General features: G+C 48.9%; 2 protein-coding genes across 3 annotated transcripts in view; one reads left to right on the top strand and one right to left on the bottom strand.

The window, feature by feature from the left end:
- The window catches only part of BACE2 (beta-secretase 2), a 110,068-nt gene extending 88,279 nt beyond the window's left edge, over positions 1–21,789 (bottom strand). The window contains exon 1 of one of the 2 annotated variants that reach the window (XM_007968567.3): positions 21,054–21,789. In XM_007968567.3, the coding sequence (XP_007966758.3) occupies positions 21,054–21,365 (312 nt within the window). In that variant the 5' untranslated portion in view covers positions 21,366–21,789. The remainder of the gene's footprint in view (positions 1–21,053) is intronic. The other variant, XM_007968559.3, reaches the window with a different exon arrangement.
- LOC140710194 (uncharacterized) lies at positions 9,252–10,212 on the top strand (the record flags this gene model as incomplete). Its single annotated transcript, XM_073011429.1, has 2 exons — positions 9,252–9,792; positions 9,845–10,212. Coding segments are annotated over 2 exons (909 nt in total), but the record flags the coding sequence as incomplete, so codon positions are not given.
- Positions 21,790–22,887: the final 1,098 nt, after the last annotated feature.

Below are 22,887 nucleotides of genomic sequence, written 5' to 3'. Positions count from 1 at the left end.
ATAGGCCTGCCAACCATGGAACACCCTGCCTTTCCCTAGGCCTGAACACAAATATTGGGAGTTTTCAATTCTTTACTTAGCCTCATGGTTCATAAACCCAGGCAATGAGGCATATGTCCACGGAGACAGAGATGAGCAGGCCCCAAGTGAAGCACCAGCCCAGACATGGAGGGGAAGACGTGGGTTCTGCTGGGCACAGAGTGATTCCACCCTCTATAAATACGGCCCACAGGTGCCTGCAGTCCGACCTTCCTGAGTGGCACTGCCTTCTCTCCTATTTGGGTGCAAAGAGCAAGAAGAAGGGATCATAGAAGTTGCCCCTGGACTACAGGGTTAAGACAAAATGTACATCTATTGACTAATGGAAGGATAATAACAATATTACATACCTTTAAAATGTGTATTTAAGAACTGATGTTATACAGAATATAACCGAACTATTACATAGTAAATTCTTACGTATACAAAAGCTGTGGGAGCTATACTTTGGTAAACTTTCTGATGGATTACATCTAAGTGGTAGTGGGTCAGGAATTTAACACTTGCTTGCAACTTTGCTGTGCTGCCAGTCAAGGATACAAAGCCCAACCATTCTAAAGGGTTTGCAAGCTCTTACATTCAGAGCACTCAATTCTCAAAGGTGGTTTTGTGGTTGTTTATAACCTCAAACACAATCACCCTTTGCCCCCCACCCATTTTCTCTTGCTCAGTATCTACACACATCACATCTTCACCTTCCAGTAAAAGTTCAAAGTACTACACAGCAATGACAGACACACTCCAAACTCACAGACGCTTTCATGAGTTAAGATTCTAGAGCCCGTCAGCAGGTTAGGATTTTAAAGAACAGTTTTAAAACTCTGTTTTGTGATGCCAGGGACAAAATAATGCTCTCAAATACAGTGGTAGAACATATTCAATCTTTCATTCCTCAAATATCATCCTCACTTGTGCCAGTCATGGTTCTAGCATACAGTGGCTGTTCTAGGCCCACAGTAGCTGCAGCAAACTGCTGGCCACACCCTTCCTGGGCACTTGACTCTATAACCTCTAAATGCAAGCACCTATGACATGCAAGCACCTATGACATGCAAGCACCTATGACTCTCTGCAAATGACTTCTTTGACCAGCTATTGAGCCAGAAATCCTGAAGAGTAAACCCCCTGGGAGCTGCCCTCTGCCCATGGTTGGCAGGAGGTGGTGATAAGGCCCAGCTGCCTTGCCCCCTAGTCAGCACAGCTGAGTCTATCTGATGTTACCTCTCAGAGTTCCTCAGGGGGCAGTGGGCCTCAGTGGCCCACATTTATAACCTCCTCCATGACACACTCTTACCTGCGACTCCTGGTGAGGCAGGAGGCGGGACTTGATTCCAGAGGCAGGGCTTGGACATAGGACCAAACTGAGAACTAGCTAAAACAGGTCAGGGCAGATACAGTTTTCCATAGGACACACCCACCAGCATGCCATGTCAGTTTACTGTTTCCATGGCAACACCCAGACCTTTCCATGGCAATGACCGAATGGTCCTAAAGTTACCACCCTCATCCTAGAAGTATCTGCATAAACCACCCATTGATTTGCATATAGTTAAAGGTAGGTATAAATATGACTGCAGAACTGCCTCTGAGCTGCTACTCAAGGCACACAGCCTATGGAGCAGCCCTGATCTGCAAGGAGCAGCATCTCTGGCGCTGCTGTACATAGCTGCTTCCACGAAAGCTGCTGCCTAACACCACCAGCTCACCCTTGAATTTTTGGGCAAATCCAAGAACCCTCCCAGCCTGAGCCCCAGTTTTGGGGCTTGTCTGTCCTGCATCATCTGGCAACCAGCAAAGGGACAAGGACAGCAGAGACGGTGGCAATTGGCAGAGAGGCGAGACAGTGGAGACAGAGAGGCAGCAGTTGGTGAGAGACAAGAGACAGCCGTTGGCAAGACAGCAAGAGACAGTGAAGCAGTCTGTGATTAAGGATGTAAGAGCCGTAACACTGAGGCAGTAACAACAAAGAGCTGCCAACACTGCCGAGCTATAACCCTAACCAGTGCCTCTTTTCACAGCCATCATCTTTCCCTGGCAGATGGTGAAACTGAGTGGACAGCCACGTGTCCATAGTGCAGCTGCCTCGTGTGGGACCCACCGCTCCAACCAGCAGGCTTGGTGGGTTACTGGTCCCTGTGCCAGCCCCCTACACAGAAGCTGAGCACCCCCAAGCTGGGGAACCTGGAGAGACCTGCACCCGGGTCCCACGTGGAAGACCGGTTGGTGCCATTTTGTCTTCTGCTGGATGGGTGGGTGTCCCTTTGCAACCTCCACCAATAATATCAGGTAAGCTAGGAAATAAAAGCCTTTGGCTAAGTGGTCAGTTCCCCCACAGTTTAGGTGCCTTGAAGCACATCCTTGCCACCCCTTCACCTGGTTCTTTCTCCTCTGACTCCATTTTATTGCTCCACTTTGCTTTCATTTTCAGTCCTAATATGTATGTCTTGTTTGGAGTCTTATGTTTGCTTTTCACTTTCTGTTAACTGTATTTGGGCAATTGTTTAAGGCAGGAAACTTGGTTGTGAGAGGTCCCCTGTTGTGTTGACTCTGGGATACCAGAGTCACGTTGTTCTATGTTTTGTAACCTGGTCTTGGGTTCACCGGGTTGGCCGCCCCCTGGGTGCCCCAGGGTTTTTGGCACTGCTGTGCACTGCTGCTTTGGTGAGGGCATCCTCGTTGGCTGAAATACAGGCATTTTGGGTTCTCAGCATCAGTGGTATAGGCCACCCTCCAGATACTCTGGGATTTTTAGCACTGACATTTCCTCTAGGATTGTGGGTTACAACCCTTTCACTAGGCCAATACTGATCTTATCTTTTTCCGCCCTGAAGTTAGGAGTATTATTTTCCTAATAGCCAGTTGCAAGCTCCTTCCTGTGTACTGTCTTATAACTCCCTTGCTTAAGCTGCTCTTGGTCAAAGGAATTGGGAGCTCCCAGGCTCCTGGCCTGGCAGTCAGCCACCTACAGTGGTAGACAAGTGGCCAGCCCAATAGTTTTTTCAGTATCTCCACTACTGGATAGGTTCTCCAGCAAGTCAGAGCCTCTCAGGTCTCCCCTTGGGCAACGCTGTTTACCCCTTTCCCTTCCTCCATTTGTTTAGCCCCCCTCTCCACCCAACTCTGGATCTCTATGGAATTAAGGCTCAACATCCGACTGCCCATTTGCAGCTCATAATCCATTTTCACAACACCTTGCTATCTATATTTACACCTTTAAAGAACACGGGAATTTAAGAGGGAAAAGTAACTAGGCTTTTGCTAAACTTAGGCTACTTAAACCCCCCTGTAGAGATCCTTACTAGGCATGGGGACGACAAGGAGCATCCCAAGGAACTCGCCACTAGGGTGTCTTTTAAGCCATTGGAGCAAATTCAAATTTGGCTTAAAGAAAAAGAAACTCATTTCGTACTGCAACACCATTTGGGTTAAATACAAGTTAGATGACGAATATATCTGGCCTAAACATGGTTCTATATATTATAATGATATTTTAAGATTAGGCTTATTTTGTAAAAGAGAAGGAAAATGGGAAGAAATCCCTTATGTACAGACTTTCATGGCTCTATACTGGATCACATTACTTCCAGGCATTAGAATGCCATGCATAAGGGAGCCCCAGCTCGCTGCTCCCCATAGAAAGTTTACAAGCCTCCCCAGAGTCTCTTCAGTCCCCCATTCCTGAGTGGGGGTTCTCACCAATTCTATGAAAGATTGCACCCCAATATCATCAGGCACCTTTCCCCCTTATCCAACTAGCCCTAGCCTATACCCTCCGCTGCCCAAGAAAATGAGCCCAACCAGTACACCAGGAGTGGGGCCCCATATCAGCCCCTAAAGTCAAGCCTGTGTCCACTGTGGGAAGTAGCTGATGGAAATGAGGGAACGCTCAAAGAGTACATATGCCATTTTCTATGTCTAATTGGACGTTATAAAAGGAAAGAATTGGCCAGTTTTCAGATAATCCAGAAAAGCTTATACAAGAGTTTGTTACGTTGACCATGTTCTTTAAATTGCCATGACTTACAAATATTGTCATCCGCTTGCTGTGCTGTGTGGGAAAAAAAAAGGAGAGGAAAAAGTGTGTGGTTAAGCCAGTCAATTATGACAATGTGAAAGAAATAACTCAGGGAAAAGATGAAAATCCTGCTCTGTTTCAGGGTCATTTCGTTGAAGCACTCAGGAAATATACTAATGCAGACCCAGACACCCCAAAAGGGCAAGCGCTCCTGGGTACACATTTTACCATGTAATCTTCTCCTGACATTAGGAGGAATCTACAAAAAGCAACAATAGGACCTTCAAAGTCCTATGAGACAATGCTTAAACATAGCCTTTAAAGTTTACAACAATACAGACAGGGCAAAACAGGGGAGTAAAAAGAAATAGCCAACAAGTACAATTGTTAACAGTGACTTTAAGCCCCCTTCCCCCTCAGGGTTACTCATCTTGAGAAAATGTTACAAAATTGGCATCTGGGATGCCTGGACAAGAGCCCCTGACTTGGCGACCCCTAGGCCAGACTCACTGTGCATACTATAAGCAAAAGGGCCCCTGGCAATGAGAATGTCCTAACTGCTCTGGTGAGAGAGAACAATAACAACAAAAAGCTTCCATCAATACTAGAGCTAACCTTCTTCTACTAGCCCCAGTGAGCTACTTAGCTCAAGTTAGTTTACTGTCCCAGAGGACAGCTTTCCATAGTGGCAGATAAGCAGCTGTCTGAACATTTTTCCTTGGTATTTCCACTGCTGGGTGTGCGCTCCAGTGGCTTGGGGACTCCAGAATCTCCTTTTGAGCAGTTTGCTCCCTCCCCTTTTCGGTTGATGCTGTGGGATTCCCTGTCCTGCCTCTTCCTGTTTTCCATACCTATCAGGACAAACAAAATTTGGCCAGGTAGATGGGTCCCAGTTCTGTAAATAACTCGAACCCAGTTGTCTTGTATAGGTTGTTTTATTTAATATGTCTCTGGGTATATGCACATGTATTGTGATACGTGTTGTGCCTAGCGTGCTATCAAATTGGCTTATAGATAAAAGAACACTCAGACATTCAACAAATAAGACTAGTGAAAGCTTATTAGTTTGAAGAGAATCTTGTATCTTCTAAAATTTAACTTTAGGATTTTTACCTAGGTAAGTCACTGATGTTCATAGGCTTTAAAATGGTTAAAATGGCTTCAAATGGTGACTAGCTTTGCATGGTATCTTGGTTCTCGGTGATCTAACAGTTAAAAGTGAAATAATTAAATACACATAAATGGGATATGCTTAATGTGTGGTTTAAAATCAAAAAGGTAGAATGGTTCTCATCTATAGAATGACAATGTCTAGTGTGAAGTTCACAACTTCTTCCTTCCTAGGTTTAAATAAAATGTGCTGAAGAAATGTATTCTTTATCAAGAAAAATTTTTTTGTCTAATCCAGAAGTTATTAAATGGGAGGTTCAAAACACAATTGAACCAGTGAGTAGAAAAGAGAGATGTAAAGAACATTATGAATAGAAAATGTATTTTTTGTTTGTTTTGCAAGGAAGGATATAAAGAAAGAGTAATTTTATATGTAGAGAAATCTTGTATAGTAAATTCCTATCCTAGATTAAATAACTGATTATTTAAGAAAGAGGTAGTATAGAATATGTCAGGAAATTCAACCATGTTGTAGATGGTCTGTGTAAGTCATCTGCACAGTGTGGATGAGTGTGGAGGTGGGCGGGCACTCATTGGCCCTTGAACTCTTTTTGAGCAGTATGGAAGCCAAGAACTAGAAGCTAGGAAATGAGGTTGTAAAACTGATTTGTCTATGGATTTTATGTGTTGAGCTGCTGTGGTCTTGGCTTGTAGTAATTACCTATACGAACATTCCACCTCCCCTTTAGAATTTAGGACAGGTTCACAAGGTCCTCCAATATAAAAATAAAATACTGTCCTTCCCCACAAAGGAAAAGATAGTTCCCCTGTTCAACCAGGAGATTAGTCTTGCTAAAACCTTAAAGACAAGGTAAAGACAAGGTAAAGACAAGGATCCCCCAAGAATCAATTACAACCAAAATGGAAGGGCCCTTATCAGGTATTGTTAAGTACCCCCACTGCTGTTGAACTTCAGGGAACACCTACTTGGGCACACAGATCCAGGATTAAACCTGTTTCTTATGAGTCACAGGCACAAAGGAAGGACACTACAACCACAACCGATATCAGTAAAGCTTTGGAAGACCTCTGCTACCTATTTAAAATAATCAACACTCAGCCAGAAGAGGTAATGTAATGCTGTAGATGGGAATAGGAGCGTTAATCTTGCACTTCTTCCTGACTGTAGTACTTCTTTTCTATGGCTTTAACCAGCCACCTCCTCCTGGGAAACATCTCCTGTGGACTTGTTGGGTACAGAGGCCACTCTAAGACCCAATCAGATACCACGATGCCACTGTTAATTCTGTTTGCTCTTCTAATTAACTTAAGCCAGTGTGTATGTGGAGGGGGAGGGTGGACACAATTCTACAGTAAATATTTCACAAATTGTAGTATCATAGAATCATCTTTACAGTTGCTAGATTTGTCATCAACACCCCCAGGATAGAGAGTTTCATCTTCTGACCTATCTGGAAAATCTCAGGACCATGTCCCCAGACTTCCTAATTAACCACAGCAATCCCAAAATACCCAAATCCCTACTGGTGAAGTGGAACTCTCCCCCACTTAGTGGATCCCACCTGAACCCTGCTGTCTCCCTGCCCTGACCACTATTATCTGAATCCGGGAAGTTCGGTATATCTCCAGTGCACTCATAACTCTAGCTTTTGCATCCACTCTTGCATTAATGACACAAAAGTGGAAGCGTCTCTGTGGTGCTCTGATCCAACTCCAGTTGCCAAGTTTCCAAGACCACAGGGAGGTAAATGAGATGCCATTTGTAAGTGAAAAGACCATATATGGTACCGTCTCCTGGGTAGGAACACACAAAGGAAAAACAACTGCCTGATCTGGGAAGGTGATAGTATTACCCTCTTCTAGAAAACAAAGATTGTTCAACCACCACCATGAGAACAGGCGGAAAATATCTCTATAGACTCAACCTGGTAACGAAGCGTAAACATCACACTCTGCAGGGCTTCTGTTGGTGCCCCAGCTGGGCTCATTTTTGCTTGTGACCATGAATGGGAAGAAGTCACACCCTATAACCACTCCAATTCCCTAAGGAGTCACCTCTTCTTTAAGGAATAGCTTTCCTTTGTATCTAAAAAACTTGGAACTGACGTGAATGAATGTTAGCCACTCTTGCCCCTCCAGGGGTCACAATCTATAACCCCTGGGACCCAAGAATACCAGAAATAAGTGAGCAATAAAATTAATTCTGGCACGAATCAGGGCGGCAATAGGACTAGCAGCACCCTGGGGTGGCTTTGTCTACCATGAGTTAACGCTAAAGAACTTGGCTCAAATCCTAGAACCCTTAGCCACTAACGGAGGTCAGGCATTAAAGAGAATTCAAGAGTTCCTTAGACCTGGCAAATGTAGTTGTCGATAACAGACTAGCATTGGATAATTTACTAGATGAACAAGGTGGAGTCTTGTGCAGTTATTAATAAAACCTGCTGCACATATGTTTACTCTGGACAGGTTGAGGTTAACATTCAAAAGCTCTATGAGCAAGCTGGCTAGTTACATAGAAATAATTAGGGCACTGACCACAACTATATCTGGTCAACCATCAAAAGTGCCTTCCCAAGTCTCACCTATTTTTCGCCTCTTCTAGGACCTTTGACAACTGTCTTGTTACAAATTTTTGGTCCTTGCTTCTTTAACCTCTTAGTAAAGTTTGTGTATTCTAGATTACCACAGTTCCAGAGACAATGCTGGCACAAGACTTCCAGCCCATCCTGTCCACTGACATGGAGAATGAAATCGTCCTGCCTCTGGGCCCCTTAGATCAGGTTTCCAGAGATTTTTACTCCTCCACTGCTAGGCAGGGCCTACGTCCATAAACTCAGCAGGAAGTAGTTACGGAAAACAGATCTCCGCCCTTCAGCAGCCCCCTTAAGATTAAGGAGGAGTATCTAATCTCTGAAGGGGGAATGAGGTAGGAGGTGGGACTCAACTCTGGAAGCGGGGCTCAGGCACTCAGACCAAACTGAGCATTAGCTAAAACAGGTCCAGGGCAGATGCCGGTTTCCATAGGACACACCCACCTGTGCCAAGTCAGTTCACCATGGCTCTGGCAACACCCAGAAGTTACCGCCCCTTTCCATGGCAACGACCCGACAACCCAGAAGTTACCACCCTCGCCCTGGAAATGTCTACATAAACTGCCCCTTAATTTGCATATAATTAAAAGTGGGTACAAACAGGACTGCAGAACTGCCTCTGAGCTGCTACTCTGGGCACACAGCCTATGCCGCAGCCCTGCTCTGCAAGGAGCAGCACCTCTGTTGCTGCTGTGCACGGCTGGCCACTTCAATAAAAGTTGCTAACACCACTGGTTTGCCCTTGAGTTCTTTTCTGGGCAAAGCCAAGAACCCTCCTGGGCTATGCCTCAATCTTAGGGCTCGCCTGTCTTGCATCACTGGGATCATCTCCCAGTAAACTAGCCACACTTACATCCATGCCTCAGGGCCATTTCCAGAGAAACCAGCCCAGGACACTGTTGAATAACACAATAGTCTCTGGGGCCTTCTCCACCCCACCCCACACCGGGCACTGTCAGCTTGATTCTCCTTTTTAATTGCCTGTAAGCAGGTAGCATGTTTTCACATTCTTTGTAAGGCCTTTGTTCTACTAAAATCTAAACTCAGAGCACAATTTTAAACTAGATGAAAGAAGAGCTGTGCCTGAAGCACTGCAAACACTTCCCCACCACACATGTGCACTCGCCCTGACACCCTCAATCCCCCTGACACTCTCACTCCTCATCCTGACACCCTCACTCCCTGTGACACCCTCACTCCTCATCCTGACACCCTCACTCCCTGTGACACCCTCACTCCTCACCCTGACACCCTCAATCCCCGACACCCTCACTCCTCACCCTGACACCCTCAATCCCCGACACCCTCACTCCCCCGATACCCTCACTCCTCACCCCGACACCCTCACTCCTCACCCTGACACCCTCAATCCCCGACACCCTCACTCCTCACCCTGACACCCTCAGTCCTCACCCTGATACCCTCACTCCCCCGGACACCTTCACTCCTCACCCTGACACTCTCACTCCCCAACACCCTCACTCCCCGACACCCTCACTCCTCACCCTGACATTCTCACTCCCCCCGACACCCTCACTCCTCACCCTAACACTCACTTCCCCCAATACCCTCACTCCCCCGACACCCTCCCTCCTCACCCTGACACCCTCACACCTCACCCTGACACCTTCACTCCCCCTAACACCCTCACTTACCCTGACACCCTCACTCCTCACCCCAACACCCTCACTTCCCCAGACACCCTCACTCCCCCTGACACCCTCACACCCCACCGACACCTTCACTCCCCTACACCCTCACTGCTCCCACTGACACCCTCACTCCTCACCCTGACACCCTCACTCACCCTGGACACCTTCACTCCCCCAATACCCTCACTCCTCACCCTGACACTCTCACTCCTCACCCTGACACCCTCACTCCTCACCCTGACACTCTCACTCCTCACCCTGACACCCTCACTCCTCACTGTGAACACCCTCACACCCCTGACACCCTCACTCCTCACTCTGGACACCTTCACTCCTCACTCTGGACACCCTCACTCCTCACCTTGACACCCTTACTCCTCCTGACACCCTGACCCTGGACACCCTCACTCCTGCCTGGACACCCTCATTCCCCCGACACCCTCACTCCTCACCCTGGACACTCTCACTCCTCACCCTGGACACCCTCACTCATCCTGACACCCTCCCTCCTCACCCTGACACCTTCACTACCCCTGACACCCTCACTCCTCACCCTGACACCCTCACTCCCCCTGACACCGGACACCCTCACTCCTGCCTGGACACCCTCATTCCCCCGACACCCTCACTCCTCACCCTGGACACCCTCACTCCCCCTGACACCGGACACCCTCACTCCGGCCTGGACACCCTCATTCCCCCGACACCCTCACTCACCGACACCCTCACTCCTCACCCTGACACCCTTACTCCTCACTCTGGACACACTCACTCACCCTGACACCCTTACTCCTCACCCTGACACCATCACTCACTCTGACACCTTCAGTCCTCACCCTGACACCCTCACTCACCCTGGACACCCTCACTCCCTCTGACACCCTCCCTCACCCTGGACTCCCTCAAGTCACCTGCCTGGCTGCAGGCTGGAACACGCTTTCCCTAACTTCTCAAGGCTCAATCCTCCTCCTCATGCCAATCTCAGTTCAAACTGCACCTCCTCAGAGAGTTCGTCCCCAACCCCCCTTATAAAGCAGGATTCTTTTACCCATACCCCTTCCCACATTGCACTGTCTCACGGCACTCCTCTAAAAGTCTGTTTACTTCTTTAACAATCTGTCTTCCTTACAAGAAGAGAGGTTCTGTAAAAGCCAAGACTATCTTTGTCTAGCTGACTGTTGCATACCAGGGCTTAGACCAAGGCCCTGACATGTAGTAGGTGCTTAATAAATATGTTTTGAGGCAAGGTCTTGCTCTGTTGCACAGGCTGGAGTGCAGTGGCGCAATCATAATTCATTGCAGCCTTGAACTCCTGAGCTCCAGTGATCCTCCTGCCTCAGCCTCCTGAGTAGCTGGGACTACAGGCATGCACCACAAAGCCTGGCTAATTAAAAAAAAAAAAAGAATTTTATAAATGGGGACTTGCTGTGTTGCCTAGGCTGATCTTGAACCCCTGTCCTCAAGCAATCCTCCCACCTTGGCCTTCCAAAGTGCTGGGATTACAGGCATGAAGCCACCACACCCAGCCAATGTGCTGAAGAAAGAAAGAAAAACATGCTCATCCTTTGAGTCGGGTTCAAATTTTTTCTTCTCTTTAATCCCCAGTCGCTCCTGTTATAAGTGAATTTTTTTTTTTTTTTTTGAGACCGAGTCTTGCTCTGTCGCCCAGGCTGGAGTGCAGTGGCCGGATCTCAGCTCACTGCAAGCTCTGCTTCCCAGGTTTATGCCATTCTCCTGCCTCAGCCTCCCAAGTAGCTAGGACTACAGGCGCCCGCCACCTCGCCCGGCTAGTTTTTTGTATATTTTTTAGTAGAGGCAGGGTTTCACCGGGTTAGCCAGGATGGTCTCGATCCCCTGACCTCGTGATCCACCCGTCTCGGCCTCCCAAAGTGCTGGGATTACAGGCTTGAGCCACCGCGCCCAGCCTCAGTTATAAGTGATTTTTAACTCTTCTCACACTTTAATGCATCTGGCAAGAATATCCACGTGGTGTTAGAAACAAGACAGGACCTTAAGGATGGGGGGAATCAGCAGGTGTCAGCGTGCCCTGTGTGCTCAGGGCAGCTGTTTCCACTGGACATTCCTCCTTTGCCTCTCTGGGCAGCGACTCCCAGGCCAGTTGACCTGCTGTGTTGAGTAACCAGGATTTCTCAGTCTTGGCATGGTTGCCATTTTGGACCAGATCGTTATTTCTTGTGGGCGCAGCCCTGTGCAGCAAAGAATGCTGAACAGCACTTCCAGTCTCCACCCACAGGATGCCAGTAGCACCCTCTAAGTTGTGAGAACTCAAAATGTCTCCAGAGGATGCCAGATGTCCCCCGGGTGGGGGGGCACCATCACCCCGCTTTGAGATCCATGGAGCCAGGTCTGTTTGCCACCATGGGGGTAAAGCTCCACTCTCACCCCCCTTAGGAGGGCTAGGAGGCAGCGTTGTGGGGCCACAGAAGGCCTGGCTTTGCAGTCAGAGGACACGATGCACATTCCTTCAAGACACAGACTCAGATTGTTAGGCATCTAGTTCTCGGGGTTTCTGTTGTCGTTGCTGTTCCGTTTTGTCTGTCTTCCCTCCTTTGTTTACTAGCAGCCGGGAATTTGCCACTTTTTCTAAACAAAGATTTATGGAACACTTACCACATGGCTGACGCTGGGCAAGGCTAAGGTTCTAATACATCTCAGCTCACTTAACTCTCTCAACACTATAAATGCACACTGTTTTATCTTGACCCTTTCTTGGGAAGGTGATAGAGAGGTAGGAGGGCCAAGGGTGTTACTGGTGGAATAACATCGCCCCCCACACCCTAGTTTCTAATTTGCTGTAGGCTGTGACGCTGTGGGGCAAGGCTCAGAGTCCTGTTGAAATTAGGAATAAGTGTGCTGTGAGGGAAGGGCTGCCTTATTTTAGAACACAGATTTTCCGAATATCTATTTTGACAGGTTCGATCCTCTCCTCCCCTTCCTGCCTTCCTTCTGCCGATTGTCAATGTCTTGATGGTGTCCCACCTAAGTGGCCTTTACAGATGTGAGCTGTGAGGCACTGGGGATGCAGGCAGATGTCCTCCAGCCCAAGACTGCCTAATTTAATGGGATTTCTGCATTCTGGAACAAGCCTCCATTTTCCCCAAGCAGGATTACTCCAGAGAGCAAAACACAGCCCAATAGTATCACATTTCCTTTCTGCTTTAGCAAAAATAACCACTGTCTCATTCAAGGGAAAAGGCCGCCAACCAAATTTGTTACGGGAACCATTTGTAACAACTTCTACTTTGCACTGCCTTGGAGCAAGCACACTTTGTACAGAAGGGTTTGCAGTTACGTGGGCAGCAAGGTAACCACTGATCATTACAGGAAGCTTCAGAAACTGGGACCAGTGTAGGAGAATGGGATATCTGTCCAAACTAAGAATAAAAAGAATGACACTTGTGTTTTGTATGTCTTTTTCACTTTGTCTTTCTCATAATTTATTTTTCTTGATATTTGCACCTTGCGGCCCTGTGATAGACTGGAAATCTCAAAAACACACGTTCAGCACCAAGATTTTGAGCAGTACCACCTCAGAATGAGATCCCTAGAGAAAACTGCATGTTTTCCACTTGCCCAACGCAAGCAGCTTTTGGAACATAATCTGTTTGACATGGAGATTTTCTAGATGGGCAAAGACAAGGAAACAACCTAGGAACAGTATTTAGGAAGATGAAAGAATACAGCCTTTCTGCACAGGAAACCGCTGAGCAGAGAACCTGGACTCTGCAGTGGCCTCCAAACAGAGTCCAATGGCTGGGGCCAGCCTGGCTGCTTAAAGGAGACTCAAGGGATACAATAAAATGCAGATTCTCAGGTCCTAGTGCAGACAGTCTCACCCAGTAAGTCTGGACTGCATATGGGAATCTGTATTTCTAGGCTCTTCTGCAAGGCATTCCTGGTCTTTCCAGGAACCATAGGCAGCTGGTTTGGGGAAAGCAGCAACGACTCCAAGTGTGACCTGTGAGCTGGCAGGGCCACCCTCAGCTCTGCTCCCAGCCACTGAATCAAATTCTGCATTTTAACAGAACCCCAGGTGATGTACCAACACAAAGCTGAAGCAGATTGGTCTAGGGGCAAAAAATTAGAGCTATGCAGATTCTCTCAAATGAAATAGATGATACCATTGACTGTTAGAGCTTCTAGAAGGAATCTCAGGTCACTTGTTCCAATTCCCTCATTTACAAATGAGGAAACAGGCTCAGACAGGTCAAATGACTTCTCTCCAATACCCAACATTTGGCAAGTAGCAGATGTGGGACTAGTAACCAAAGCACCTAGCTCTCCAATCACTGCACAAACCACACAATTCTGTCTACTTGCCAGTGGCTTTTCTCATTCGAAAAAAGCTTAGGAATTTCCCCAGGAGGCAGCACGATGTAATGGGAAGGGCTCTGGATGCCTCTCCAGGGCTTCTGGAATCCATGCCCACCTCCACCAAGAAGCCGCTTTCCTGCCAGCTACAGGTGCTCGCCTGAAAAGTAAGCCAGCCCATATTAACCCTGGCATTGCTGGTACCTGGAAAACTTTCGGATTCAATGCTTTCCACCTCCTACTACCCCTCGCCACCCCCATGGCGCGAAATCCTGAGGGGCTGTTTAGAAGTTACTGTCTTTGGCTGCTGGCGGGGGTTTGCACAGCTGGCACACTGCACCAGTCTCCTGCCTGCTGCCAACAAGGTCACTTCCCAAGCACTGGCTTTAGAGAAGCTGGGACTCTGCAGTGGGAAAACGACGCTGCCCTTAGCAGGACAGGTGTAAATTCTCCCCCGGCCACTTTCAGCCTAGTGTGAAACGGATGGAGTGTGCATTCCCACTTCCCTTTATGGTTCCCTGGAATGATGGAGCTGCCTCGGGCATCGCCACGTTACTCTTTAGACAGTCTCTTTGTCTTCCTGCAATGTCAGCACTGAGGCTGTGTATTTCTAAGTGCAGGTATGTAATTGCCATATAATAAAAGTCTGAAAACATCCCACCCGGGACCTGTGCTGGACAGCAAGCATTAGCACAAAACAAACCCACTCATTTCACTTCCCTTATGGGGTTAATGTCAACACTCCCAGAGTATTCTTTCTTCTTTTGAGAATTCTAAGAGCAAACAAGTGACCACTTTTTTATTGAGCAGCAATGGTCAAATATCAAAATAGTACACCTAGGCCAAGAGAGGATGAAGGGGAGCCAGGCCAGGAAAGTCACCCAGAAGAGGTGACACACTCTTCCTCGGGTTCCATCAGAAACATGTTTATACCCAGGGAAGTTATAGAAGGGATGCCAGGCTGCCCACCTGCCTCACAGGTGTGCCCTGTTGTCCAGGTAGTATCTGTTACCTTAACATACAATGAGCCCCAGGGTCTCACCAAGGCCGGGCAAACAGGGTGACCTGGAGGAGGGATCCGTGACACACAGCAAGGGACCCAGGGACAGGCAGAGGCCCACAGTCAGTCATAGAAGCCTCAGGTCACCTGGAGAAGGGCCTCGCTCACCAGCAGGCAGGACCACCACCCCATTCCTGCTATACCTCGTGAGGGGGTGAGGCAAGAGTCAGTAGCTCACTAACCCCCCACCTCTGCTCCAGCATAGGCAGACCCTGAATTCAGGGACCAAAGGCTTGACCTAGTCTAGTCTATAATGAGATGTTACATAAATCCCAAGGCATGTTGTCAGATACCAGGGAGAAGGAGAAAAACACCACCTTTAAATTCCTCCCCCTCCACCCCTGGGAGCGATGCAGCTAGGTACCACCACCACCAAAGAATAGCCACTTGGCCGGGCGTGGTGGCTCAGGCCTGTAATCCCAGCACTTTGGGAGGCGAGGTGGGTGGATCACGAGTTCAAGAGATCAAGACCATTCTGGCCAACATGGTGAAACCCCGTCTCTACTAAAAGCACAAAAATTAGCCGGTGTGGTGGTGTGCGCCTGTAGTCCCAGTTACTTAGGAGGCTGAGGCAGGAGAATCGCTTGAACCCAGGAGGTGGAGGTTGTAGTGAGCTGAGATCGCGCCACTGCACTCCAGCCTGGCAACAGAGCAAGACTCAGTCTCAAAAAAAAAAAAAAAAAAAAAAAAAAAAAAAAAAAAAAGGCCGCTCATCACAACAGCTAGCTTTATCCTTTTGGGATCATTCCAGGAGGAAAAAGGAAAAATGGGCAGCCAAGAGGAGGTGAAGCCAACATACCTACAACAAGGAGATCACACAAGGAGATCAGGGATAAGTATGACGGGAAGTATGGGGGGAAGCGCCTATTTCATATTAAATATATCCTGATTGATAAGGGGGTTGCCTTACAACATCGTTAAAACACAAAATACTCAAGCTTTCTACATCCACCCCAACATAAGTGTTTATTACTAATAGGTATTTAAATATCATTGATCTAATCTTGCACACATTGGATTTCTCTCATATTATACATTAATTTCAGCAATTCTAGAATTAGTGCAATATGACATGGGACATTTTAAACTCTTTTTTTCTAGAGGTATCTTGTTCTGACACCCAGGCTAGAGTGCACTGACATCATCTCGGCTCACTGCAACCTCTGCCTCCCGGGTTCAGGCAATTCTCCTGCCTCAGCCTCCCAAGTAGCTGGGACTACAGGCATAAGTCACCACACTCGGCTAATTTTCATATTTTTAGTAGAAACGGGGTTTCACCATGTTGACCAGGCTGGTCTCAAACTCCTGACCTCAGGTGATCCACCCGCCTCAGCCTCCCAAAGTGCCGGGATTACAGGCATGAGCCCCTGTGCCCGGCCTGTTTTAAATTTTTAAGCAACTACTCTCCAGCAGGAAAAATAATACAGAAGTACAAAAGGGAAGCAGAAACCCTCCCCTCTTCCTTCTCCCACCCTAAGCCCCAGGGCACTCTCTTGCCACAGGCTTCATATTAATACAGCACTAAAGTCATCATTTGTTTATTTCCTGTGATAAAAATTACACTTGAATCCCAAGTTGAAATTATTAACAATTAAAAGGTGAGGTAGAATCAAAGAAAAAAAAAATCCATAGAATGAAAAACTTAGAATGAACTTGTTGTGGATTAAATCATGTTCCCCAAAAGATATGCCGAAGACGTAACTCCGGTACCTGTGAACTTGACTTTACTCAGAAAGTGGGTCTATGCAGATGTGATCAAGTAAAGATGAGGTCAGGTTAGAGGAGGGCAGGCTCTAATCTAATGACGGTCTCCTTATAAGAGAGGAATCTGGACACAGAAACTTACAAGGAGGGGAGAGATTGGAGTGATGCGGCCAAGGGCCAAAAAATGCCAGCAGCCATCAGACACTAAGAAGAGGGAAGGAAGGATCCTCCCCCAGAGCTGCCAGAGGGACAGTGTTTCTGCTGACACCTTGCTTTTTGAACTCTGGCCTGCAGAATTGTGAGAACAAGTTTCTATAGTTTTGAGACCAGGATATTAATGCAGAAATTAGAAGATTATCCACAGCTGAGGAAAGGGAAGCTGAGGGAGGTTACACACTTGCCCATGGTCACAGGTGTGACCCTACAGTGTTCAGGACCTGTAATCAGGCCAGGATGCTTCTTGTCACACCACATCATCTCCAGAAGCATGAAAATGGTTCTTCTTAAATGTTACTATAACTAAAACACCGCGCCTAAGGAGGAACCGCAGTGAAGTGCAAAGACTTTGAGCTAGGCAGACCCAGATTGACAGCTCCGCCCTGCTTTGCCTTCACTAGTGTGGCCCTGGACAAATTACTCTGCCTCTCCAAGCCTCAGTTACCCCGTCTGAAAATTAAGTCACATTACTGTGCACATTTTCCAGGATGTTGCAAGGATGAAATGAGGTGAGCCACGCAAAGGGCTTCACATGCCCTTTGAGTGCCCAACACTCCATCAGCAAGAAATTAAGGTCAGCTCTTGATCTTATAAACTATTTCTCGGACTCCTGTCCCTCCTTGTTGTTTCAAGCTGATTTCTTGGCTCACCTTTCCCAGTCCTCTGTAATACAGTCTTTGATGAATTCTTTCTCTAAAGCCCAGGAGCTGCCACTGCTCACTCCAAGGAGCTAGTGGCAAACTGGCTTTGACTTTCTTGTTCTTTCATCCTCACTAATTGTTTTTTCTCATTGTCTTTAATAGTTTACCATTTCAGGTGGCGCCATCAGAGTTCTTCTTGCTGGGATTACCTTCTTGTTTTCAGCCTCCACTACAGTCAGCTTCATTTGGGGAGCCTGGATGGCTTCTTCTGAAGAACACAAACTCTTATTGCCATATGCTCGATCCATATTTTCAATGCAAGTCTTCCAAATAATTGTGTACTAAGAGGCTGATAATCAAGTGAGCGCACCATGATTAAAATAAGATTCGTCAAAATAATTAGGCGACCCTTTACCTTCAAGTGTTCAGGTATGAGAATAGTTTTGCTGTCTGCTTTACCCATCTTAGTGGAGATGACAGAAAATCTTTCAGAAAAAAAATCTCAAAGGCTTTTTTTGAAGCTACTACAAGGTATATGGCTGCACACCTTTTCCTGTCTTCAGCTGGAGTTATTGTGTTCGCATGAAAGTCTCTTTTTTAATAATGGAAATTGCTGTAATTATAATCACTTTAGAATAGTGTTATTATTATTAATAAGACCAAATTGCATGGTTCAAGCAGATACTGGTTCAAAGAACTGTTCGAAAGTTCTACAGTTCGAAAGAACCCACATAATGGGATCAGCCACAAACCTGGCAGTCATCGCCATGCCAACGTGGCCCATCCTGCCAGCACCCGGGCCTTGCCTTGCAGCTCTCACGTGGGCTTCTGGGCACATGCCTGTGACTCCTCACAGAGTCACTGGGTAAACAATGGACCTCCAGTTACTGATCTAAGCCTTCTGGGAACAAGCACACTTCCAACAGTTGACTTTCCCATAGAAGAGGGGAAGCTGGAGGGCTCTGGTTCCTGTTGAACCTCTCAAGGCCTCTCCATGCACACCTGGATCCAGCCCTTCATTCTGTTGCTCATTCAGCAGTACTGAAGGAAGGAGGAGATGGGGGAACAGCAGGCAGTTCCAGAGGGTCCAGTTGCAGTCATACATTAAGTTCCTAACACCTTGGGGTGTAAGTTCAGGGCTTTCTGGCTGGAAAGGGTAGTTTGAGGCCAAAACCAAAGAGATCAGGAGGCATGAAGGGAAGGAAGTCATTATCTGCCTGGTGGTTCAGAATTTGGCTTCTGAAGTTCAGTTCCCTGGCTTCCATTTTTGGCCCTCCCTCTTTCTTGTCCTGTTGCCCCGGAAAGTTGTTCAGTCTCTCCAAGCTTCAGCTTTCCCATCCCCAAATGCATATAAGAACCCCGAGGGGTGGTGGGTGGTGGGTGGGGATTCTGGGGAAAGCACACCTACAGCGCATGGCGCAGGGCTTGTCCCATACCCAGCTTTCAGACATTGTCTATGACTATTACTTAATTCTTGAAAAATTCTTGGTTATTTATTGCTTGAATTTACAATTCCATTTTTCTCTCCACCTAAGCAATTTTTATTTTAGGCTTCAGAGAATCAGCAGAGAATAAATGCATGACTCCTGGCCATTAATAGAGCAGGAAAGCTCACTCCAGGTTCAGAAGTCACCTCACTGCTGCCCCCTCTAGCCGGCTGCTGACACCCTGCTGGTGGTCAGAGACATTTCAGGGCAACACAGGCTGGCACTGAATCCTAATGCAGTAGTCACTAAAGCCTGAGTGTACCGTAGGCATTTGGAAAGATTTTGCTATAAAGCAGCTTATCACTAAATCAAGCCAGGAAGGAGGTACAGGATATTTCATTCCCCATAACTTGTAAAAATTGTATCTGTCTCTGTAGAAGCAGCCCTCCCTGGAAACATGCTAATGGTTGAGAAGTAATCTTGAACCAACTACTGCCTGGGCTATGGTGAAGAGAGGAGCCTAGGTACTCAATACATTTCTGTTAATTAAATTAATTAAACCTCATCATTTTAAAGTAAAGGTCATTGAATTAATTAACAGGCAAGCTATTATTTATAAAAGCTTTTTTATTTTTTTGATTGCCAAAATTAAGTATTTTTTAGTCGTTCTTCAGGCTTCTTCCTTTCCCCTTTCCTCTGGAGGGAGGGTTTCAGGCCTTCTTTTATTACAGCCCTCAGACCACCCAAATTTACTTTTAGTAGAGAGAATTCCCTTGCATCAAAGCACACATCTCAAATGGGGAGTCTTTCAAGGCCTGTTCCAAAAGATTCTCTGTAGGTCACAGAAGAGGTTCTTCCTCAATAGCTTGTGATAGTTACAAAGTTCTCAGCACCAGGCACGTGTTCCCACGTGTTGGCTGCACCAAGACCACATCTTAACGGCCAAGTTAAGCTCCCTCAGCTGATAAGGATTCCCTTTCCCTCCCTCTAACCATCCACTCCTGGAGATGGCAACGATCCCTCACGTGGCTTCCCATGACTTAGATGAAAGGCAACTCCAATCAAAGTTTGAATACGCTTTTGAAGGTTTTTTTTTCCCCCCCTAAACTAATTAAACAACTACAGAAGTTATTCGGCAGTTTCCTTTTTTAAAAGAATTAGCATGGCATGTCTTTCCTCTTAAAGTCTTGAATAATTTAATGAGAATTATACAAAAGTCATGAGTATGTTCTATTTATGGCGGAATCATAGCTGAATTAAAACCCAAATGACAATGTTAAAAATAAAAATAAAGTATCCTCAAATAGTGCATTCAATTGAGCAAAGGACTTCAAATCCCACTTGGATTAGATAGTTTGAAAGTAGGAGGGGAGCAGAGCAATTGGGATTTTTTTTTCTTTTTTTTGATTACTGTACTGGGGAACATTTGTTTCTTGCTACAAAAAGTGTTAGTAAATGAACATCAGAGTAAGAGAAACAGCTGTTGTAATCGGGATGCCACTTGGTCCCCGGACCTCACTCAGCCCGTATTTTTTTCCGGTAGCTGGACTACATTTCACACTCTCCGCACACCCGCGTGTGCGTGCATCGCCCCGTGCAGAAGGGCAGGGCCGCCGGATAAGCGAGGACACAGCTGACAAACCAACTCGGAGAAAGGAAAGCGGGCGCAGGGGAGACGCTGCTCCTTCCTCAGAGCAGCAAGCAAGCCACTTCGGAACCGGCTTGCTTTTAGCTGAGCTCATGCATAAATCCTTTTTAAAGGGTACTGCGCCTTTGGAAGCCAGCCACGAGCCTCTTTAGCAATGAGACAGCATGGTGGGGGGCGGGGGGGAGGGAGAGTATGAACACGAGGTGATTTTCCCCATAATAGCCCGTCGCCCAAGGCCCACCGTTCCGTCTCCCGCTGGAAGTAGGTGTCGCCCGCAAGAAGGAAATCACGTTATTGGAGGCGGCAAGTTCCAGGTCTCCTCTCCCGCCCAGCCCCGCGGAGGGGGAGCTCACAAGTTCTGAAACACTCGCGCACACCCCTCCGTGCGCCCCGGGCGGGGGCCGCCGTCCTCCACGACTCAAGAGCGAGCGCCCCCGCTCCCCGGCCCACCCGAGCCCCTCTGCGTTCCCCGCTCTTCTGTGCGGGGACAGCTGCTGCTTTGGGGGCGACGCGAAGCCGCGTGGAGGCGTCTCTGGACGGCCCCCTCCCCCCAACGAGCCCGAAAAGCCCGCGGCAGCAGCCGGGGGGCCCTACCTTCTGCGGGGGGGTCCCGATCAGCATCTCCAGGTAGTAGCCGCGGCCAGAGTCCCCCTGCAGGTTGTCCACCATGGCCAAGAAGTTGGCGGCGCCCGCGGCGGACTCCAGGGCAGGCTCCAGGGCGAGCGCCAGGCCGTCGGCGCGGCGCTCGGCGGGGGTCCCGGGTCCCGGGGTGGGCGCAACTACGCGGTTCGTGGCCGCGGCCACCCGGAGGGGCAGCGTGAAGGGCGCGGGGGCCAGCTCCGGGGCGGCGCGCAGGAGCCACTGGGCCAGCAGAGGCAGCAGCAGCGCCCGGGCCAGCGCGCCCATGCCCACGGCGGGGCCCAGGGGGCGCGCCCAGCCCGTCCCGTCCCGTCCAGCAGCCGCGGCTCAGCGACTCGGCGGACGCGCGGGGCTGTGGGCAGGGATGGGCGCGCACCGGGACCGGCGGCAGCGGGAAGGACGGGAGGAGGGCCCAAGGGAGGAGGCTCGCGGGAGGGGAGAAGGCGGAGGCCGGGGAGGCGGGCGCGGAGGCGCGGGGCCGCCCCAGCCCGCGCCTCCAAGTTGGGCAAGTTCTTCTCCGCTGCCCCCTCTGGCGGCCGCGGCTGCCCCGCAGCGGCCCAGCCCCTCCCCCGCGGACAAGGTCACAGCGGGGCTCGGGGGCCGCCGGGGTCCACCTGCGCCTGCCCTGCCCACCCTCGCCGGGCTCCGGCCGCGCCTCTTCCCCGGGAAACTCGAGTCCCGAATTTCCTCGGAAAGCGCCCCAGCGGCCGCGGCCAACGGATGTGACGAGGCTCATCTGATACCAGGGGGGAAAGTTTCGAGAACCCTTAAAGGGGCAGCGAGGGCCTGAACTAGCGCCCCGGCCCCCGCGCGCGTGAGGGTCCGCGGGGGTCTATTCGCCCTGCAGCGGCGGGGGCTGCTGGGGGTGACTCGGGGGTCAGCAAGGAGAGCTGTGGATCCGGAAGGAGCCAGGAGCCTCGCGCGCCTTTCCGAGCCTGCGCCTCCCCTAGCCAAGCGCCTCCGCCTCATTTCAGTCGCCTGGTCTGGCTGCTTTCGAGGCGTTTCCCGTGCGCTGCCCCTGAACCCCCGCCCCGAGTCCTGCCAGTTCCCCGGCCTTATCCCCCGGCGGCCCCCGAGTGGTTTTAAAGAGGTCTGAGTGGAGGCTGGGAGGGTGGAGGGTGGAAGGAGGCAGAGGAGGATGCGAGAGCTTTGGATAATTTTCCCTAAAAAATCGGGGGAGGTGGGGGGCGTGGCTGCTGCTGGCGGCTGGCCCCAGCCTCGTTGCCCCTCCACTTTCCCTCCGTTGCCCGCAGCTGGCTGCGAACCTGGGCTTCCTCCCAGCCACCTCCCCCCAACCCCCGACCCCTCCGCCCCCTCCGCCGCGCCCTGTCCCTAATGCAGGTCAGATGCTGCTGGAACCCGCTCTCTCCCCTGGCACCGAGCCCTCAGGCCATCTAGTAAGTTGCTGTCAGGATCCCAAATCAGGGCCACGAGTCCACCCTGCTGTGATTCCTGCCCTTCTCCCCCACCTCCCCTCCTATCCCCAGCCAGCTCTTCGCGGACTGTCTGATTAATACTCGTTTAGCCATAGACGCCAAGACGCAGAAATGCGTTCAGTAACGCAAAAAACGAGAGTTATTTTATTTTAGATACTAAAGGCAGGGGGGACAATTTTACAAGCTAAGGTCCATCGATTTCTACAGAAACAAGGAATAGAAAATCCTCCTCCAACTGAATTATGTTGGCTGTTTTAAAAAACAAACAAGCCCATCTTCAAACAGTGGGGAGTTAGAAGCCAAGCTTCCCCGAATCACTGCAATTTTCATCTACTTCTACTTAAGATTTGATT

The sequence above is a fragment of the Chlorocebus sabaeus genome, chromosome 2 (genome assembly GCF_047675955.1).
Source record: "Chlorocebus sabaeus isolate Y175 chromosome 2, mChlSab1.0.hap1, whole genome shotgun sequence".
In the NCBI taxonomy this organism is placed as follows: Eukaryota; Metazoa; Chordata; class Mammalia; order Primates; family Cercopithecidae; genus Chlorocebus; species Chlorocebus sabaeus.
The sequence above is the reverse complement of the archived record's forward strand: the minus strand, read 5'-3'. Positions and strand labels throughout refer to the sequence as shown.